Source organism: Lithobates pipiens, unplaced genomic scaffold, assembly GCF_037356315.1.
Source record: "Lithobates pipiens isolate NorthernLeopardFrog02 unplaced genomic scaffold, aLitPip1_a1.2 Scaffold_19, whole genome shotgun sequence".
NCBI lineage: Eukaryota > Metazoa > Chordata > Amphibia > Anura > Ranidae > Lithobates > Lithobates pipiens.
In genome coordinates, this window is record NW_027507764.1 from 536,262,347 (window position 1) to 536,281,429 (window position 19,083).

General features: G+C 44.9%; 1 protein-coding gene across 1 annotated transcript in view; it reads left to right on the forward strand.

Annotated features, from left to right (window-relative positions):
- Positions 1-19,083, forward strand: part of LOC143997557 (fibrocystin-L-like) — a 247,462-nt gene that overhangs the window by 216,867 nt on the left and 11,512 nt on the right. The window contains exons 74-75 of the mRNA XM_077493224.1: positions 9,187-9,540; positions 15,378-15,529. Coding sequence (XP_077349350.1) covers positions 9,187-9,540; positions 15,378-15,529 — 506 coding nt within the window. The remainder of the gene's footprint in view (positions 1-9,186; positions 9,541-15,377; positions 15,530-19,083) is intronic.

Consider the following 19,083-nt stretch of genomic DNA (forward strand, 5'->3'; position numbering starts at 1 on the left):
AAGCCTGTTGCTCCTGCCCTACCCCTACCACCCCTGCGGAAGGGCCTGCCTCTTCCTCTGCCTGTCATTTTTTAAATGACCCTGTGACAAAACTCTCAGTCCCTATACTGATAAAGGACTGCTGCAGTATAGGGCAGCAGTCAGCAGTAGTGCACCTCAACCCTATATATTGTGGACCTATACCAGTCCTTAAGGAATAGCAGACTGTACCTCACTCAACCCTATGTACTGTAGTACCCTAGACCTTACCAGTCCTTATAAGGACCTTTGTGGAACTAGTAGGTTGTGAATGATTAGCAGACTGTACCTCAGTCCCTATACTGATAAAGGACTGCTGCAGTATAGGGCAGCAGTCAGCAGTAGTGCACCTCAACCCTATATATTGTGGACCTATACCAGTCCTTAAGGAATAGCAGACTGTACCTCACTCAACCCTATGTACTGTAGTACCCTAGACCTTACCAGTCCTTATAAGGACCTTTGTGGAACTAGTAGGTTGTGAATGATTAGCAGACTGTACCTCAGTCCCTATACTGATAAAGGACTGCTGCAGTATAGGGCAGCAGTCAGCAGTAGTGCACCTCAACCCTATATATTGTGAACCTATACCAGTCCTTAAGGAATAGCAGACTGTACCTCACTCAACCCTATGTACTGTAGTACCCTAGACCTTACCAGTCCTTATAAGGACCTTTGTGGAACTAGTAGGTTGTGAATGATTAGCAGACTGTACCTCAGTCCCTATACTGATAAAGGACTACTGCAGCAGAAGGGCAGCAGTCAAGTATAATATTCTTTCTATATTTGGAAGAAAGAATATTATACGTGTACAAGCCTATTACCATACCAGTCCTGAAAAGAACCTTTGTGGACCTAATAGTAACAGCTAATGATTAAACTGACTGTCCCTGCTGCACACAGCATCCTGTCCCTTTCTCTACACTGACAAAAGACACTCAGGCTGCTGCAACAATCACTAGCACAGCAGTGCCTCAAACCTATATCATGAACTACACCTAACACCTATACCATGATACCAGTCCTTAAAAGAACTTTTGTGGACCTAATAGCTAGCGATTTGGGTCACGGAAGTCTCTCCCTGCTCCACACAGCAACCTCTCCATATAGTGACAGTAGAAAGAATGTAAAATGGCCGCCGGATCGGGTCTATTTATAAGTTAGGGGGAATGTCCAAGTGTCCATGTGCTGTAATGTCTCAATTGGCTGTCCTGTACCCCATGATGGATGTGTCATCATATGTCAAAGTTCTTTTACACAGTAAACACGGAAGTCCGCTGGGCGAATGGCGGCAATAGTCCGCCGATCGGGCGGACGGCGAACAGCCGAAATTCACCGTGAAACGACCGCCGGGCGAACCGTTCGGCCATCCCTAGAGACAGTTCCTTCTATAGGAGAACAGGCATAAAATGCTATATAGAATGTTCTTTTTCTCTTTTTTTTTTTTTTTATAATTTTTAGGAAGGTTTGAATGATACAAAAAACAACAGACAATCGATTAGCAATCACAGGCAGTTATGTAACGATTTATAGTCTACAAAAATTCAGTAGAAGTTTTCATATTAACCCTCTGAACACCAGAGGGGTTTCAAGCCCCACCTTTTATTTCTATATTTGCAATTTTAAATTATATAAAGAAACAGCTAAATAACAATGTTATTAATACACCTTAACTGGAGAAACAGATGAATAGTGCAACAATTCAAACAATTTTCCTGATATCAGTCCATGGTGACCATTGTGCATAGAAATTTGAATACTTTCCTTCCATACTGGCCAGTATCTGCTCGTATTTAAACGTTTTGTCTACTCTTCTGACTAATTCTCCCATATTGGGTGGACAGGGGGATTTCCATTGTTTGGCTATCAAGAGTCTAGCCGTAGACAGTATTTGGACAACTATCATTCTGAGGGGTGGCGAGTATTGATCAATGTATAAACTTAGTATTGCCAGTTCAGGGGAACCTGCCTTAAGAATGCCAGTAACTTTAGAAATCAAGGAAAACACCCCCCTCCAGAAACTCCTGAGGTGGGGGCATTCCCAAAGCATATGAAGTAGAGTACCAACTCTTCCGCAACCATTCCAGCAGTTATTGGAACTGCCCTGTATAAATTTTGCCGTAATGAAAGGGGTATAATACCACCTAAGTAATATTTTTTGGGAGACTTCCCAGTGCGTTATTGATCTGATGTATCTGCCGTTACTTTTAATAGCCTTTCTCCACTGATCGTCTGTGAACTTCTCAGATAGCTCATTCTCCCATCTGTGAAAAGGGGACGTTTTCGTAAATTGGTTCTTGCTTTGTAGTAAATTGTAAAATAAAGAGATTCCCCCTTTAATTTTAGATACATCAGACCAGAATGCCCATGCTTGGTGAGGAATTGATATGGAGGTGCCCTGATGTTGAGTTAAAATGATACGATTCTTAGATAAGTAAAATACTCTGACCTGGGAGGCAGAATTTGTACGCCAGTGACTCAAATGTAATAAGCCTGTCATTCTCCATTAAATCTGAGACCAATGCAATACCTTTTTGTACCCAAGCCCCCAAATCCAGATTCTCGACATGAGTACCTATGGATGTAAGTGGAGTAGAGATGTCAATTAAGGAGTGAGATAGCACTACATTATTAAGAAAATTTCTCCATATGTCCACTACTAGTTGTACAGTGGGGAAATCTGATTTAAAGGTCTTATTGGCAAAGGAAGACGCTAATAGAGTGGAATATGGCGTGCCAGGCAGAAGCCAAGAGCCCTCAATCAAAGCACACTGCTTCTCCGCTGGAGGACATATCCAGTACTTCATTTGGTCTAATAGGCTCGCCATATAATAGTCTTTTAGAATAGGCAGTCCCATACCGCCAACGTCTTTCTTTCTGAATAAAAAAAAGTGAGAGCATCTGGGCTTTTTATCTCCCTGTACGAATTTATTTAGTTGCGCTTGAGCCGATTTAAAGAACGACATAGGGATAGCAATTGGTAAGGCCCTGAAGTGATATAAAAGCTTTGGAAGGATTAACATTTTGTAGGCTGCCAGTCTTCCCATCTAGGACAGGTAAAATTTCTTTAGCCTGTTTAGTTCCTGTTGTAGAGAGGAGAGAAGGGGCAAAAAGTTGATTTTGAAAATACTAGAGCTCGGTGACATTAGGTATATACCCAAGTATTGGATGGGTTTATCCTTCCATGGATATGGGAATCGTGAGGCCAAGAACAATCTTGTTTTTTCTTTAACATTAATCGCTAAAATATATTCGATTTGGAAGGATTTACCTTATAGTACGATATCTTATTAAATTCTTCAAGGGTATCATGTACTGCTTGTAAAGAGGAGGAAGGATGTTTTAGGGTCAAGATTACGTCATCTGCAAATAGAGTGATGGAATGGGTGTGTTTGGGTGTTGAGATGCCTAATATATGAGGGTGGGTGCGGATCGTTTCTGCTAGAGGTTCCATCAAAAGGGCAAAAATCAAGGGTGATAACGGACACCCTTGACGTGTGCCTTCAGTGTAAACCATGGCCAAGGGGTTAGAATATAAGGCTGAAATAGCTGAATTAATAGTCCCCAGAATGCCAAATTTGTCGAGTACCTGACCTAGGTATCCCCAGTGGACCCTATCAAAAGCCTTCTCTGCATCTAATGTAAGAAGCAGAGAAGGGTCACCAGAAGCCTCTGCCGCATGAATCAGATTGATGATCCTCCTGGTTGCATCCGGCGCTTGACGCCCCGGAATAAAGCCCACCTGATCATTTCTGATCAATGAAGTCAGGATGCTCGACAATCTATTAGCCAGAATTTTTTCAAAGACCTTCAGGTCTACGTTCAATAAAGAGATAGGCCTGAAGTTCTGTGGTTTGTCTGGTGGCTTGCTAGGTTTTGGTAGTGTTACAATTGTGGCGGTTAACATTTTTGATGGGAAGGAGGAGTCCGCTGTGGCTTTCTCAAAGGTTTTAAGAAGATGTTGGCCTAGAATTAGGTAGAATGCCCGGTAGTATTCCGTCGAGAATCCTTCAAGACCAGGTGATTTGTTTAGCGGCATGGCCAATATTGTTTTAGATAATTCGCTTAGTGAAATGGGGTCATTTAGAGTGTCAAGTTGTAATTGATTAATTTTAGGGAGTGATATTCTCTCTAGAAACTCACGTATCATATCTGGGGACGGTTGTGGGATGGACGATTCATATTTTAAATTGTAAAGGGCATTGTAGTAATCCCTGAAGGCATTGGCAATATCCTTTGGATTGGATAGTTTAGAACCAGTAGTTGGGTGGTAAATAAAGGGGATTTTCTGTTGGACTGATTCTTCCTTTATTTGTCTAGCTAGAAGTTTCCCTGCACGGTTACCTTGTTGGTAAAATCGAGCTTTCCATTTTTTAAACGTCCGATCTTGTTGTGCAATCAATAATAATCTAAGATCATGTCTTAGGCTGTCTAGTTTAGAACTTTTAGAAGGATCAGGTGCTTTTTTATTCATGGATTCTAAATGCTCTATTTGGGAGATAAGGGTTTGCACCTTCAAATTGGTCTGTTTTCTGGCCTCACTACTCATTTTTATGAGAATTCCTCTCACGAAGGCCTTGTGAGAGTTCCAGAGGATGAAGGGGTCCGACACAGATTGGGCAATGATCTCAAAGAAGCTTTTCAGTTCAGCTGCAATTTCCTTATTAAATTTTGGGTTTGAAAAAAGAAAAGTGTAATTTTTCCATCTATTGGCCCTTGTTTCTGTGCGCCCCCCCCTCCACCACAATGGATATCGGAGCATGGTCCGACCATGTAATGTTGTGGATAGATGACATGCTGACTTTTTGAAGTAAAAATGTATCGATTAGAAAGACATCTATTCTCGAGTACGTTTTGTGGACACTAGAGTAGTAGGAATAATTGCGTTCTGTGGAATGTTGACACCTCCACACATCGAACAGGCTTTCAGAGGCCATGAAGCGTGCAAGGGTAATCCTGTCTCTGGCTCTAGAAGGACTCAGAGATACATCCAAAGATTGATTAGGTATAGCGTTAAAATCACCACATAATATCAGATACCCCTTGCGCACTGCATTCACCTTCTTCCACACTTTATGCAAGAAGGATAGTTGCTTGGCATTAGGCAAATATACATTTACAAAAGTATATACTGTGTTATTGATTTCTCCTATCACAATAATATACCTTCCTGACTGGTCAGTTTCTACATGAGTACATTTGAATGAGATCGAATTTCTGATTAAGATAGCCACTCCTCTATGTTTCTTTTGTGCGTTGGAACAAAAAACTGTAGGGAAGTGGCTATTTTGCAGTTGTGGATGTTTGGAATCGCGAAAATGCATTTCCTGAAGACACAAAATATCACTCTGCAATTTCTTCGCTTCTTTCCAAAGTAGACCTCGTTTATGCGGACTGTTCAGCCCTCTGACATTAAATGAAGTAACTTTAAAACCCATCGTACAGAGCACCGAGGTTGGGCCTTGCCCAGTAGTTCGGGGCTATATCAGAGATTATATAAACCGGCCCTCACTAAACCGCTGTGGATATGAGCAGAAAAATTCAAACAGAGCAAAAAACAAAACAGGAAAATAAAAAGAACACTGAAAAACTAGTTCAGTCTCCAATTGTTGTGCTACTTGTAAATATACTGGTAGTCCGTAGGCCCACCACTGAGGCACCACGTATCAATAACCAACACTTGAGAGTGTGCAAACAAAAAGCAAAAGAAAAAGAAGTAAAAACAGGCGATTCAAAAGAAACTGTAGGGAAGTGAACCCTTTGGTAACGGAGGGCTTAAAGAGAACTAGAAAATTTCCACCATGTCCCAGAGCTCTATGTTCAAGTAGTGTAATGAGTACCTGGGTAGTCACTCTGAAATGGGCCTCGGCCAGGCTGGGGATCCTGGACGTGGAGACGAATCCGAAGACTGTGCTTCTTCTTCTCCTGCTAGGCTTCGCCAATCGCGCAGGAGTTGAATGCCCTCCTCCACCGATTTGATTGCAAATGTTTTCCCATCTTTAGAGACCAGAAGCTTAGCTGGGTACACCCATTTGTAAGGAATACGGTGGTTCCTCAGGGGTTTCGTGATAGTTGCCATGCTCCGTCTTCTTTGCATTGTGAATGCGGATAAATTAGGGAAAAAGGACAGGCCATGTGCTGACTCTGGCAAGTTTTCAGGATTCCTCACATGTAGAAGGAATCTTTCTTTGGTTTGAAAGAAGTGAATCCTCACAATAGTATCTCTTGGCAAGTGGTCTGGGATATGTCTGGGCTTAGGAAGCCTATGGATCCGATCGATAACAAGATCGTTTACAGAAGCTTCAGGCAGGGCGTCCTGCAGGATTTTTTGAAAGTGAGCTTGAAGATCTGGTGGTTTGACCGATTCCGGTATCCCACGGATCTTTATATTATTTCTTCTCGAGCGATCTTCAAGGTCGGCCAATGTTTCCTTCATTAGGGTTAACTCATCATCTCTCTCATTATGGGCATCAATAACCTCATTAATGGTTCCGGCAAATTCACGAATTTTATGCTCTATGTGAGAGACTCTGTCTCCTACCGCCTTAACCTCTTTAAAGTGGTTTGTGAGAGACAGTATGTCAGCATGCAATGTACTGCGGAGAGACACCAGCATATCTTTTAAAGTAGTGTCTATTACCGGCTGGTTTTTAGTGGGGAATTCCAGTATGGAGTCCTGGAGCTCTCTGGTATCATTTAGAGAGGCATTGCTGGGATCCTCCTCCTCTCTCCCCTGCATATGTGGCTGCTTTGCCTTCACTTGGCTGGAAGTGGAGGATGCTATGGGGGAGATAAGCTTATCCCCTGGGGAAGATCCTGACAGAGGATGTGTGTGATAAGTGTTAGGGGGATGTTCATCATCCTGCCTGCCACGTTCTCTGTCATTCCTCTTACCAGCGCCATCTTTGGCCTGTATGTTGCGGGATGGCGGTAGAAATCCGTCATCCTGCTCAGCCACTTTGCCTCTTTTCTTTGGCGGGACATGTTCCCCACGTCTGCCCGACCTCGGTGATGTAAAAATCGCTATGGTTCGCCGCCCAGGTATGTGGTAGGAAGCTCAGGTAGTTGTGCGGTGGATGGAGCTCTCTTACAACGCGGCCATACTCCTCGGCTGCCGGCCACCCCCCCAGAATGTTCTTTTTCTCTTGATAGTCCTCTGTTGTAAGATGAAAGACTTCTTGTATGTATTACCAACATAAATTTCTTTTAGTGCAATCAGACTGAATGAAATTGAAAAACAGGCACTGCATGGTTATACTGACTCATCACGATTTTTGCCATAGTAGGGACAATGACTGCTGCTCTCATCATGGTAACCATATGCCAAGGTTCCCACAACTTGTAGGTATATCACCTAAGCAATATTCAAACAGACAAATTATTCTTGGTTACTTACTGGATGTTGACCTCGCAGATTTTCCCAGTCCAAAGAGAGGGATTTATATTGCCCATCTGTGTCACATGGCATTAGATCCTTGATCAACAAGTTGTCAGTCCGCATAAATGATATAAATGCTTATCACAAGTCCACCACCAGCTGAAGTGCCTGTATTTAGTATTTGAACAAATGTCTCTCCATGGTCATTTAGTGCTGTTCAACCCAGTAAACTTATATATTGCACATTGTTCTTTCGCAAGGTTGTAATATTTGGTCTTGATAGAGGGGAGGTGAATTGAAGACCTCCGGGGTGTCAGTCCAAGCTAAAAGCTTACATGTTTCATGACTCCTATGATATTTGTAATCCAAAAGGTAGGTAAGAGTTAGCTTAAGGTACTCCAGGTATAACTCCAAGAACTTATACACAACGCTTGGGCACTAAAGTGAAGTAGGCCTCAAGCCTGCTCAATGTCAGTTGCTCTGCTACGCCTCCGTGAAACAACAGGTTCCAGCGAGGCCTGTAAATGAGTCTAACTGTGCTCAGCAAATTAACAAATTAACAAATGGTCACCTCACCAACGCGAGCAATCTGGAGCTCCGCAATAGCTGTTAGCCGCTGCCTCTCGGGACACCCCTTCATCGATCCGCACAGGCAAGTAACGTGGTCCCAAGAGACCTAAAATGGCTGCTGCTGTCCCTTATATCCCCTACCCAGCATGCACTGCATAAGAGACTGTTTATGGGTAGGTCACACACGGACTCCTGGGTAACAAGGTCAACCTTCAGAATCCAAACAGTCACTTCCTGTACAAGTCTTTAGGTTGTTCTGAGGTAAATGATAAACAGGTGCATTACCCTTATTTGGCCATTAGATGGCTCTAGTGCGAAAATCACAGTAATATCCATATACCTCACATTAAAGCATGCATAATCACATCAATAAACCATGATGTCAGCGCTACACTGATATTTGAAAATCTGAAATCCGGAAATTCTAAATAATAACTAACCAACTAATAATAACTAACTATTAAATTATAGGTATTGGAATTTCCTTAAAAATGTGGCTGTGAATGTAACAAATACGAATTTATCCAAAGTTACGAATTATCCTAAAATAACGAATGTCACATCTAAGCAAATGAAATGGAACAAATTAATAAAAATAAAATGTTTTTATTATTATTGTTATTTATTAATATTAATTCATTACGTTTCATTCATTTAGATACAGCATTCGTTATTTCAGAAAATTTGTAACTTCAGATAAATTACATTCACTAAAAGCCGAATTTAAAGGAAATTCCAATACCTATAATTTATTAGTTAATAGTAGTTAAGCTATTATTAGTTAGTTATTATTTCAGATTTTTCGAATTTTCGTACTTTCGAATTTCAGAATTTTCGAATTTCCGAATTTCCAGATTTTCGAATTTTGTAAATTTGATAATTCGAAATCCGGAAATTCGAAAATTCATAATTTTCGAATATTCGAATTTACAAATATTCAGAAAAATTTGTTAAAAGGGTTTTCGTTAATTACAATATCTCCAAATTCACAAATTTGTCAGAATTCATTAAAAAAACGAATTTGGCACAAAACAAATTGCACATGTCTACTAATCACAGAGACGATTACTACAAATTAACAAACTGTTTTGTGTGAGGGAACTGCCCCTAATTCCAACTCACACAAAGCAGTTCACTTATCTATGCAAAAAAAATTTGTACAACTAGAAAATCATAGAAAATATTTTAACAAAATCTATGTTTTGTTATCTGTTTGAAAGGTCAGTATATGCCACGGCTGAGCTCTTCTGTGTTTGGAGAAAACTTCTTTGACAGAGACTACAACATGCTGTATGTCCTGGTCCGAGGATCTTCCCCAGTGGAAATACGCACATCTCCCCTCATTGTTCTTGCCTTTAATCTGCCCGCAATGACAGCAGATCAGTTTTATGGGCAGAATCTCGTGAGGAACCTGGCACTCTTCCTGAAGATTCCTGCCAGCAAAATTCGGATCACAAAAATTATTACAGAGGGATCCAGACGAAGGAAGAGAGCAACAGGGGGACTCTCCGTCACTGTGGAAATTTCAGATCCGCCTGCGCAGCAGAAAAACACAACTTCCAACAACTCCACAGGTAAAGAATGGTCACCGGGAGTTCCCTAAATACAATGATGTGATTATGCCCCTAGGATTGTGATTATTAAAAAAAACAAAAAACAAAAAAAAAACAATTCAATTAAAATATCTATCTATCTACCGTATATACTCGAGTATAGGCTGACCCAAATATAAGCTGAGGCACCTCATTTTACCACAAAAAAATGGGAAAACGTATTGACTCGAGTGTAAGCCTATGGTGGGAAATGCAGCAGCTATTGGGTAAACAATGCCCATCTGCAGCCTCACTGTGCCCACCTGTGTCATCAGTGCCCATCTGCAGCCTCACTGTGCCCATCTGCAGCTGTACCTTTGATAACTAAAACAGCGGGTGTCTCCCGCTGTGTCATGCAGTCTGTTCGGCGGCTGTCCATTGCAACAAAGACCCGCCTCCTCCTCGTCCGTGATAGACGGAACACTGATATAATGCTGGGAAACAATCATTGTGCTGATTATCAGAGCAGACCCCCCCTCTGACAGGGAGAGCCACTGATCGGCTCTCCCTGTTAGCATGAACCAAACCAATCACGCTGTGATCAGAGTGACACACAGCATCACCGATCGCCGTGCTGCAAGCCCCCATGTCAAGTTTCCTCTGGCAGGGTCTTCCTCCTGGGTTTCAGTCTTGGTACAGTTTCTTCCTCAATCCGGCAGGACAGCTTCTGGCCTAACTCTAGCTTCGAACACAGGGGCTATGAGCCTAACTGGCAGGGGCGTTGCTAGGTCTACAAAAGATCTGGTGCTAGAGCCCATAGCAATGTAGTAAAGAAAGCCATACGCTTGGGCGGGCATACACATGTATATAATATATGTGTGTGTGTGCGTGTGTATATATATCCCCAGAGAGCCCCCCCCCTTGCATCAGGGTTCCCAGAGAGCCTCCCCCTTGCATCAGGGTTCCCAGAGAGCCTCCCCCTTGCATCAGGTTTCCCAGAGAGCCTCCCCCTTGCATCAGGTTTCCCAGAGAGCCTCTCCCTTGCATCAGGGTTCCCAGAGAGCCTCCCCCTTGCATCAGAGTTCCCAGAACGGAACAAAAACAGCAACACTGAGTTTAGGTGAAAACCAAAATGCACAAACTATGAGTAAGATGGACTATTTACCACCCCAGGGCTGGTGCAAGGATTTTTGACACCCTAGGCGAAACCTCACTTTGGCGCCCCCCCCCGGGCCCCCCATTAGCTCTGCTCTTGACTCCACCCCTTTTCCCTGCCCATGTATATGGTGGAGATGGTGGGGGGAGATTTTTGCAGCAGCTTTCCACCTTTTCTTCAGCCGTGAAGCACAGGCCCACACCTGTGCCTCTGGACCTGGCTTGAAGACAAATAGTGGCGGCACCGGCTCGCTTCCTTGCGCCAGCCATGGTACACAGGTATATGGACAGGCTAGGGTAGTATACAGACAGGCTAACTGTGTAACTGCCTGTCGGTGCGAGCAGACAGATACACTGACAATGACTAAAATAATAATAAATGCACATTTTTTTTACCTGCAAAAAGATCTGCATTTATTATTTTTTCACAAAGATGAACTTGAACTGCACTGGCGCCTCTGATACTGTATGGAGGGAATCGGGAGCAGAGTGGCTGCTTGTTAAGTTAGTTGCTGAGGGAGAGAGGGAGTAGGAACACCAGCGGCCGGGCGCCCTAGGCGGCTGCGTAGTTTGACCCTGCACACCTCAAATCACCCCAATTCCTGTATTTTCAGCAACTCAGATCACCCCAATTGCTTCATCAATCCCCTGAACGCCTGTTCCCCGCTGCACCCCACCCCCCTCACAACTCTGTTTATCTCTGTAGCCTCCCCACACTTCTGTTTATCTTTTGTACCCCCCTGCACCTGTGTTCCCCAATGTATGGCACACATCTGTTCCCCTCTGTACCCCCCACCTCTGTTCCCCTCTGTAACCTCCTTCCCCACACACATATGTTCCCCTGTGCCCCCACACATATGTTCCCCTCTGCCCCCCCCACACATATGTTCCCCTCTGTCCCCCCACACACACATGTTCCCCTCTGTCCCCCCACACACACATGTTCCCCTCTGTCCCCCCACACACATATGTTCCCCTCTGTCCCCCCCCACATATGTTCCCCTCTGTCCCCCCACACACACATGTTCCCCTCTGTCCCCCCACACACATATGTTCCCCTCTGTCCCCCCCACACATATGTTCCCCTCTGTCCCCCCCCACATATGTTCCCCTCTGTCCCCCCACACACACATGTTCCCCTCTGTCCCCCCCCACACACATGTTCCCCTCTGTCCCCCCCCACACACATATGTTCCCCTCTGTCCCCCCCCACACATATGTTCCCCTCTGTCCCCCCCCACACACACACATGTCCCCCTCTGTCCCCCCCCACACATATGTTCCCCTCTGTCCCCCCACACACATATATTCCCCTCTGTCCCCCCCACACACATATGTTCCCCTCTGCCCCCCCACATATGTTCCCCTCTGTCCCCCCACACACACATGTCCCCCCACACACACATGTTCCCCTCTGTCCCCCCCCCACACACACATGTTCCCCTCTGTCCCCCCCCCACACACATGTTCCCCTCTGTCCCCCCCCCACACACATATGTTCCCCTCTGTCCCCCCCCACACATATGTTCCCCTCTGTCCCCCCCCACACACACACATGTCCCCCTCTGTCCCCCCCCACACATATGTTCCCCTCTGTCCCCCCACACACATATATTCCCCTCTGTCCCCCCCACACACATATGTTCCCCTCTGCCCCCCCACATATGTTCCCCTCTGTCCCCCCACACACACATGTCCCCCCACACACACATGTTCCCCTCTGTCCCCCCCCACACACATATGTTCCCCTCTGTCCCCCCCCCCACACATATGTTCCCCTCTGTCCCCCCACACACACACACACACACATGTTCCCCTCTGTCCCCCCCACACATATGTTCCCCTCTGTCCCCCAACACACACACACACACACACATGTTCCCCTCTGTCCCCCCACACACATATGTTCCCCTCTGTCCCCACACACACACACACACACACATGTTCCCCTCTGTCCCCCCACACACATATGTTCCCCTCTGTCCCCCCACACACACATGTTCCCCTCTGTCCCCCCACACACACATATGTTCCCCTCTGCCCCCCCCACACATATGTTCCCCTCTGTCCCCCCACACACACACACACACATGTTCCCCTCTGTCCCCCCACACACACACACACACACATGTTCCCCTCTGTCCCCCCACACACACATGTTCCCCTCTGTCCCCCCACACACACATGTTCCCCTCTGTCCCCCCCCCACACACACACATGTTCCCCTCTGTCCCCTCACACACATATGTTCCCCTCTGTCCCCCCCCACACATATGTTCCCCTCTGTCCCCCCCCCACACATATGTTCCCCTCTGTCCCCCCACACACACATGTTCCCCTCTGTCCCCCCACACACACATGTTCCCCTCTGTCCCCCCACACACACATGTTCCCCTCTGTCCCCCCACACACACATGTTCCCCTCTGTCCCCCCCCACACACACACACACATGTTCCCCTCTGTCCCCCCACACACACACACACATGTTCCCCTCTGTCCCCCCACACACACATGTTCCCCTCTGTCCCCCCACACACACATGTTCCCCTCTGTCCCCCCCCACACACACATGTTCCCCTCTGTCCCCCCACACACATATGTTCCCCTCTGTCCCCCCCCACACATATGTTCCCCTCTGCCCCCCCCCACACATATGTTCCCCTCTGTCCCCCCACACACACATGTTCCCCTCTGTCCCCCCACACACACATGTTCCCCTCTGTCCCCCCACACACACATGTTCCCCTCTGTCCCCCCACACACATGTTCCCCTCTGTCCCCCCACACACACATGTTCCCCTCTGTCCCCCCACACACATATGTTCCCCTCTGTCCCCCCCCCCCACACACACATGTTCCCCTCTGTCCCTCCCCCACACACATGTTCCCCTCTGCCCCCCCCCCCCACATATGTTCCCCTCTGTACCCCCCCCCCCCCCACATACACACACATATCTTTTCTCCTCTGCCCCCCCCCAGCACTTCAGTTCCTCTCTGCGCCTACCCCCACACCTCTGCCCCCTCTGTACATAGTACCTGACAGCAGAAAACGTTTTTTTTTTTAAATTCGGGTGCTGTTTTTCCAGTACCTGTGCGAATGCTCTGGTAACCTCACTCTGAGCAGAGAGGCGCTGCTGTCTGTCCTCACAAACTATTCCGACAGTCCAGGAGGAGGAGGGCGGGGAAATGGCGCCAATCCTGAACTTACATGCAGCCGGGGCTTCCATCTCATCCGCCCTGGCCGGTTCCCTGTATCCTGCAGGCAAGCACTTCAGGGCCGGCCGGCGCTGCGCTTTGTCCGGGCTCGCTCCCCTCCTCTTCTCACTGCCGCCGCTAGGGAACATCAGAGACGGTGACAATGTGACCTCGTATGGTGATACAGACACAGGTCACACTCACTGGCACTGTAATCATCAAGCAATGTCATCATCATCAGCGCAGCGGCGCAGGGGATGTTTCCTTACCTTAATGAATACAGTACCCTGCCGCCGCTGCACTGGTGCCTCTGGTACTGTATGGAGGGACTCGTGAGCAGAGCGGCTGCTTGTTAAGTTAGTTTCTAAGGGAGAGAGGGAGTAGGAACACCAGCGGCCGGGCGCCCTAGGCGGCAGTGCGCCCTAGGCGGCTGCCTATTTTGCCTAGTGGTAGCACCGGCCCTGTACCACCCAGATAAGTGAAATATAAATAGCCATTCCTGTTTAGGACAGATTGGCTACATAAAGTTTATAAGCACATTAGATCCCAATACACAACACAACGCAGAGTCCAACAGTGTATATATCATGTGTTGTAGTGCACTGCATTGTTAAAAAAGGACATTGTTGTGGTGCATTGGCAGCCCATTCATAATAAATGCATTAACACACAGCAAGGAAATGCTTACATGTAAATGGCCCTCAAGGAGGAAAAACGTCTCCAATAAGACAGCAAAAAAATAAAAAAATAAAACTTGTTGAGTAATGTTACCCTTTACCCACAACTAAAAATAACATAACATAAAACATAACATAAAATAAAATTTAGATATATAGTGGAACCTTGGTTAACAAGTAACGTGGTTAACGAGCAATTTGAAAGACGAGCAGCTTTAAAAAAAAAAAAGCCTGACTCGGTTTGTGAGTGTTGTCAAGCTAATCGGGTGTGCAGTACTGCATTTGGCCAGAGGTGCAGGGACACCGGTGACACGGTTCAGAGCCGTTCGGAAATACTCACAATCAAAATACTCTGTTCCAGAGTTTTTCCGAGCCTTTCCGAAGGTTTCCGAGTTCAACCGAGCTGTCCCCAAGTATTTCTGAGGCTCTCTGGCGCCCCCCACCTCTGGCCACATGCGGTATTGCATGCAATAGAAGTCAATGCGGAATACATTATCTTAGTTTTCATTGACTTCTGTGGGCAAACCCGTTTTGATATGCGAGTGCTTTGAATTACAAGCATTCTTCTGGAACGGATTATGCTTGTAATCCAAGGCTCCACTGTACTTTAATCCTGTATAGAATAGTCAGTGGGAATACAGTGTAAAGTCACATGTAAGCATCATATGGTCAGCAAAGCAGACTGCTCACAAAAAAAGGTTTGGGTGTGGAGTGGTTAGTTACCCTGACTGGGAGGGTGGGCATTCAAAATATAATTCATAGTTACTTTACAATATCTCTGCACTGCACATTGTTCTCATATCTGTAGTTGTATGTACAACTCAGTGTTAAGTATTTCTCTCGTTATGTAGGTGATCTGTCATACTCAGATTTCCAGTCAGTGAGTAAAAACCTGGCATCGGCAGCAATCAATGGAAGTCTCAGCAGTTACCTGAATGTCACCGTTTCTTCACTGTCAGTATCCACTCCTGTGCCATCTCCGACTGACGCAGCCTGGAGCCAGGTAATGCCTGAATGTCAGTGACAATGTTGTGCATGCTGTAGGTTACTATTACGTATGGGTTACCTAAATCCTATTGGTGCTCATACTGCAGAGAAACGGGCACAGAATAATGGCAAATAGTTAGTTACATCTCAACAATTTATGTACATTTTATACTCCGGTAACTATAATGTGACACCTCATAAAGATATATAAACCATCAGGCAAAAAATATTGAAAGTATACCTAAAGACGAAATGTCTGTGTTTAATTTTGAATAGAGATTGATTAACTTCTATAAGTTTTTCTTCTGTGTTCCATTAGGGAGATTTCCCTTCACTTCCTATTATAAACATGTCTCCCAACTTTTTGAGATGGGAGTGAGGGACACCTATCAGCAAAAGCAGGCAGGCATAGGACACACCCTTGGCCACTCCCCCTTAAAGGATACTTGTACAAAAAAACAAGATTGGTTAAAACCACAAAATACTTTTTTTTTTTTACCACTACTATTCCTTTATATTGACTTTTGGAATTTACAAATGCAACAATTCAGAAATCAGATGAAAGGTTTAGTGCTGGAAAACACTTTTTGATAGATAAAAAGTGCATTTTATATACATCTATATGGATCAGACCAAAATGAGGGACAGAGGGACATTGCTCCAAAGGCACCCCAGTCTAAAATTCAAAAAATGGAAATGTTACTTTAAATGGGAAACCTGAGCCTTGGACACAACCTTCTTGAAGAAATTAACATGTTACAGCCCCCCCATCATCATGTCAAAGATCCCCATCCTAGAGTTTCATTACATTTGATGCCCACAAATCACATAGTTCCCTCCATCACAAAGCCCCCTAATCACACAGGTGCACCAGAGGACAGGAGGTGAAGCAGGTCAGGAGCAGGTGGGCTTCCGCTCTCTTCTAAATGCTGGGGGAGGACCTGCATATCAACCACCCTGGATCAGTGACATTCATTGCTATGGTGTGTAGTTTTTATTACCCTCTGCAGGGCATTTCTGTCATGGATTAAGCATGATCCTTGCCACAAAGAAATGTGATAAGTTTGCACACTTTCAATGGCAGCTTTATAGAAGCTAAAAAGGACCTGCTCTGAAAAGCCTGCCCTCCATAGCTCCATAGGGGATCATTCTCTGTTTCAGTATGTCACAGTAAATGTTGGCATTCATGGTTCCCTCAATGAACTGTAGCTTCGCCAGCAGCACTCGTGCAGCCCCAGACCATGACACTCCCACCGCCATGCTTGACTGTAGGCAAGACACACTTGTCTTTGTACTCCTCGCCTTTTTGTCGCCACACCTGCTTGGCACCATCTGAACCAAATAAGTTTATCTTGGTCTCATCGGACCACAGGACAGGGAGCAGCATCTTTATAAGAGGCTTCTTTCTGGGATGACAGCCATGTAGACCAATTTGATTCAGTGTGCAGCGTATGGTCTGAGCACTGACAGGCTGACCCCCCACCCCTTCAACCTCTGCAGCAATGCTGGCAGCACTCATACGTCTATTTCACAAAGACGACCTCTGGATATGATGCTGAGGATGTGTATTCAACTTCTTTGGTCGTCCATGGCGAGGCCTGTTCTGAGTGGAACCTGTCCTGTTAAACCGCTGTATGGTCTTGGCCACCGTGCTGTAGCTCATTTTCAGGGACTTGACAATCTTCTTATAGCCTAGGCCATATTTATGTAGAGCAACAATTCTTTTTTTCAGATCCTCAGAGAGGTCTTTGCCATGAGGTGCCATGTTGAACTTCCAGTGACCATTATGAGAGAGTGAGAGCGATAACACCAAATTTAACACACATGCTCCCCATTCACACCTGAGACCTTGTAACACTAAGAAGTCACATGACACCGGGGAGGGAAAATGGCTAATTGGGACCAATTTGAACATTTTCACTTAGGGGTGTACTCACTTTTGTTGCCAGTGGTTTAGACATCAATGGCTGTATGCTGAGTTGTTTTTTAGGGGACCGAAAATATACACTGCTATACAAGCTATACACTCACTACTTTACATTGTAGCAAAGTGTCATTTCTTCAGTGTTGTTACATGAAAAGATATAATAAACTATTTACAAAAATGTCAGGGGTGTACTCACTTTTGTGAGATACTGTACGTCCATGACAGGTCCTCTCTAATTATTGTCCCCAGGAAGCAAAATTCCTCTATCCTCTCAACCTCCATCCCATTATTCACCACTGGCTCACAGCTAACCTCCCGTATAACAAATTATGTTCCATGGCTGTAGAGCATAATTGGATAGTATAGTACTGAAGGCCGGCCCTCCCTCATCATAGCAACTCATGAAGCCATTCCAGGGCAAACTGGGTGCCAGACTTACAGCACCAGCACCCCAGGGTGAGAAAAACTGCTCTAACCCGCCATCACTTCAAAATTCAAAATGTTTTGCTTTTAGATACAGATAATTTAAAGCAGTATTAAACCTAAAAGCAACATTTATTATATTGCAGTTTACCTATTCTTAGATGTGATGGCTGCATTGGTTTTCTTTTTTTTCACCTGGTGATCTAGCCAGTAAGTCTGTTTTTTTAACCACTTCAGCCCTGGAAGATTTTGCTGCTCAATGACCAGGCCATTTTTTGCGATTCGGCACTGCGTCACTTTAACTGACAATTGCGTGGTTGTGCGACAGGGTACCCAAACAAAAACAACGTCCTTTTTTTCCCACAAATAAAGCTTTCTTTTGGTGGTATTAGATAATCTCTGTGGTATTTATTTTGTGCGCTATAAACAAAAAGAGTGCAACAATTTTGAAAAAAAAAACACAATATTGTGTACTTTTTGCTATAATAAATATCCCCCATTTTTAAAAAAAAAATTCAATTTTTTTCCTCAGTTTAGGCCGATATGTATTCTTCTACATATTTTTGGTAATAAAAATCGCAATAAACCTGTTTTGATTGGTTTGCGCAAAAGTTATAGCATCTACAAAATAGGGGATGGATTTATGGCATTTATATTATTATTATTTTTTTTACTAGTAATGGCGGCAATCTGTGATTCTTATCAGGACTGCGACATTATGGTGGACACATCTGACACTTTTGACATATTTTTGAAACTATTGACAATTATACAGCAATCAGTGCTATAAAAATGCACTGATTACTGTGTAAATATCACTCGCAGGGAAGGGGTTAACACTAGGGGGGATCAATCGTGTTCCCTGACTGTGTGTTCTAACTTCAATGTAATAATGTATTTGAATCTGCTAGTCCATCCAACACTCCTTTCCCCCCAGATTAACAATGCTGCTGTCCACAGGTGCCCCCTGTGCTCCTTCATTTAGGGTGGGAGCACTGGAACACAGGAGGTGTGTTACTGGCTAGATCACCAATTGAAAACAGGGGGGGGGGACGACTAAAAAATAATAAAACCAATACAACCTTCACATCTAATGATTGGTAAACTGCAATACATTCCATTTTTGATTTTGAGTTCAATCTTGCTTTATTAAAGCGGTGTTCCGCCCAAAAAAAAATTAAAAGCCAGCAGCTACACATACTGCAGCTGCTGGCTTTTAA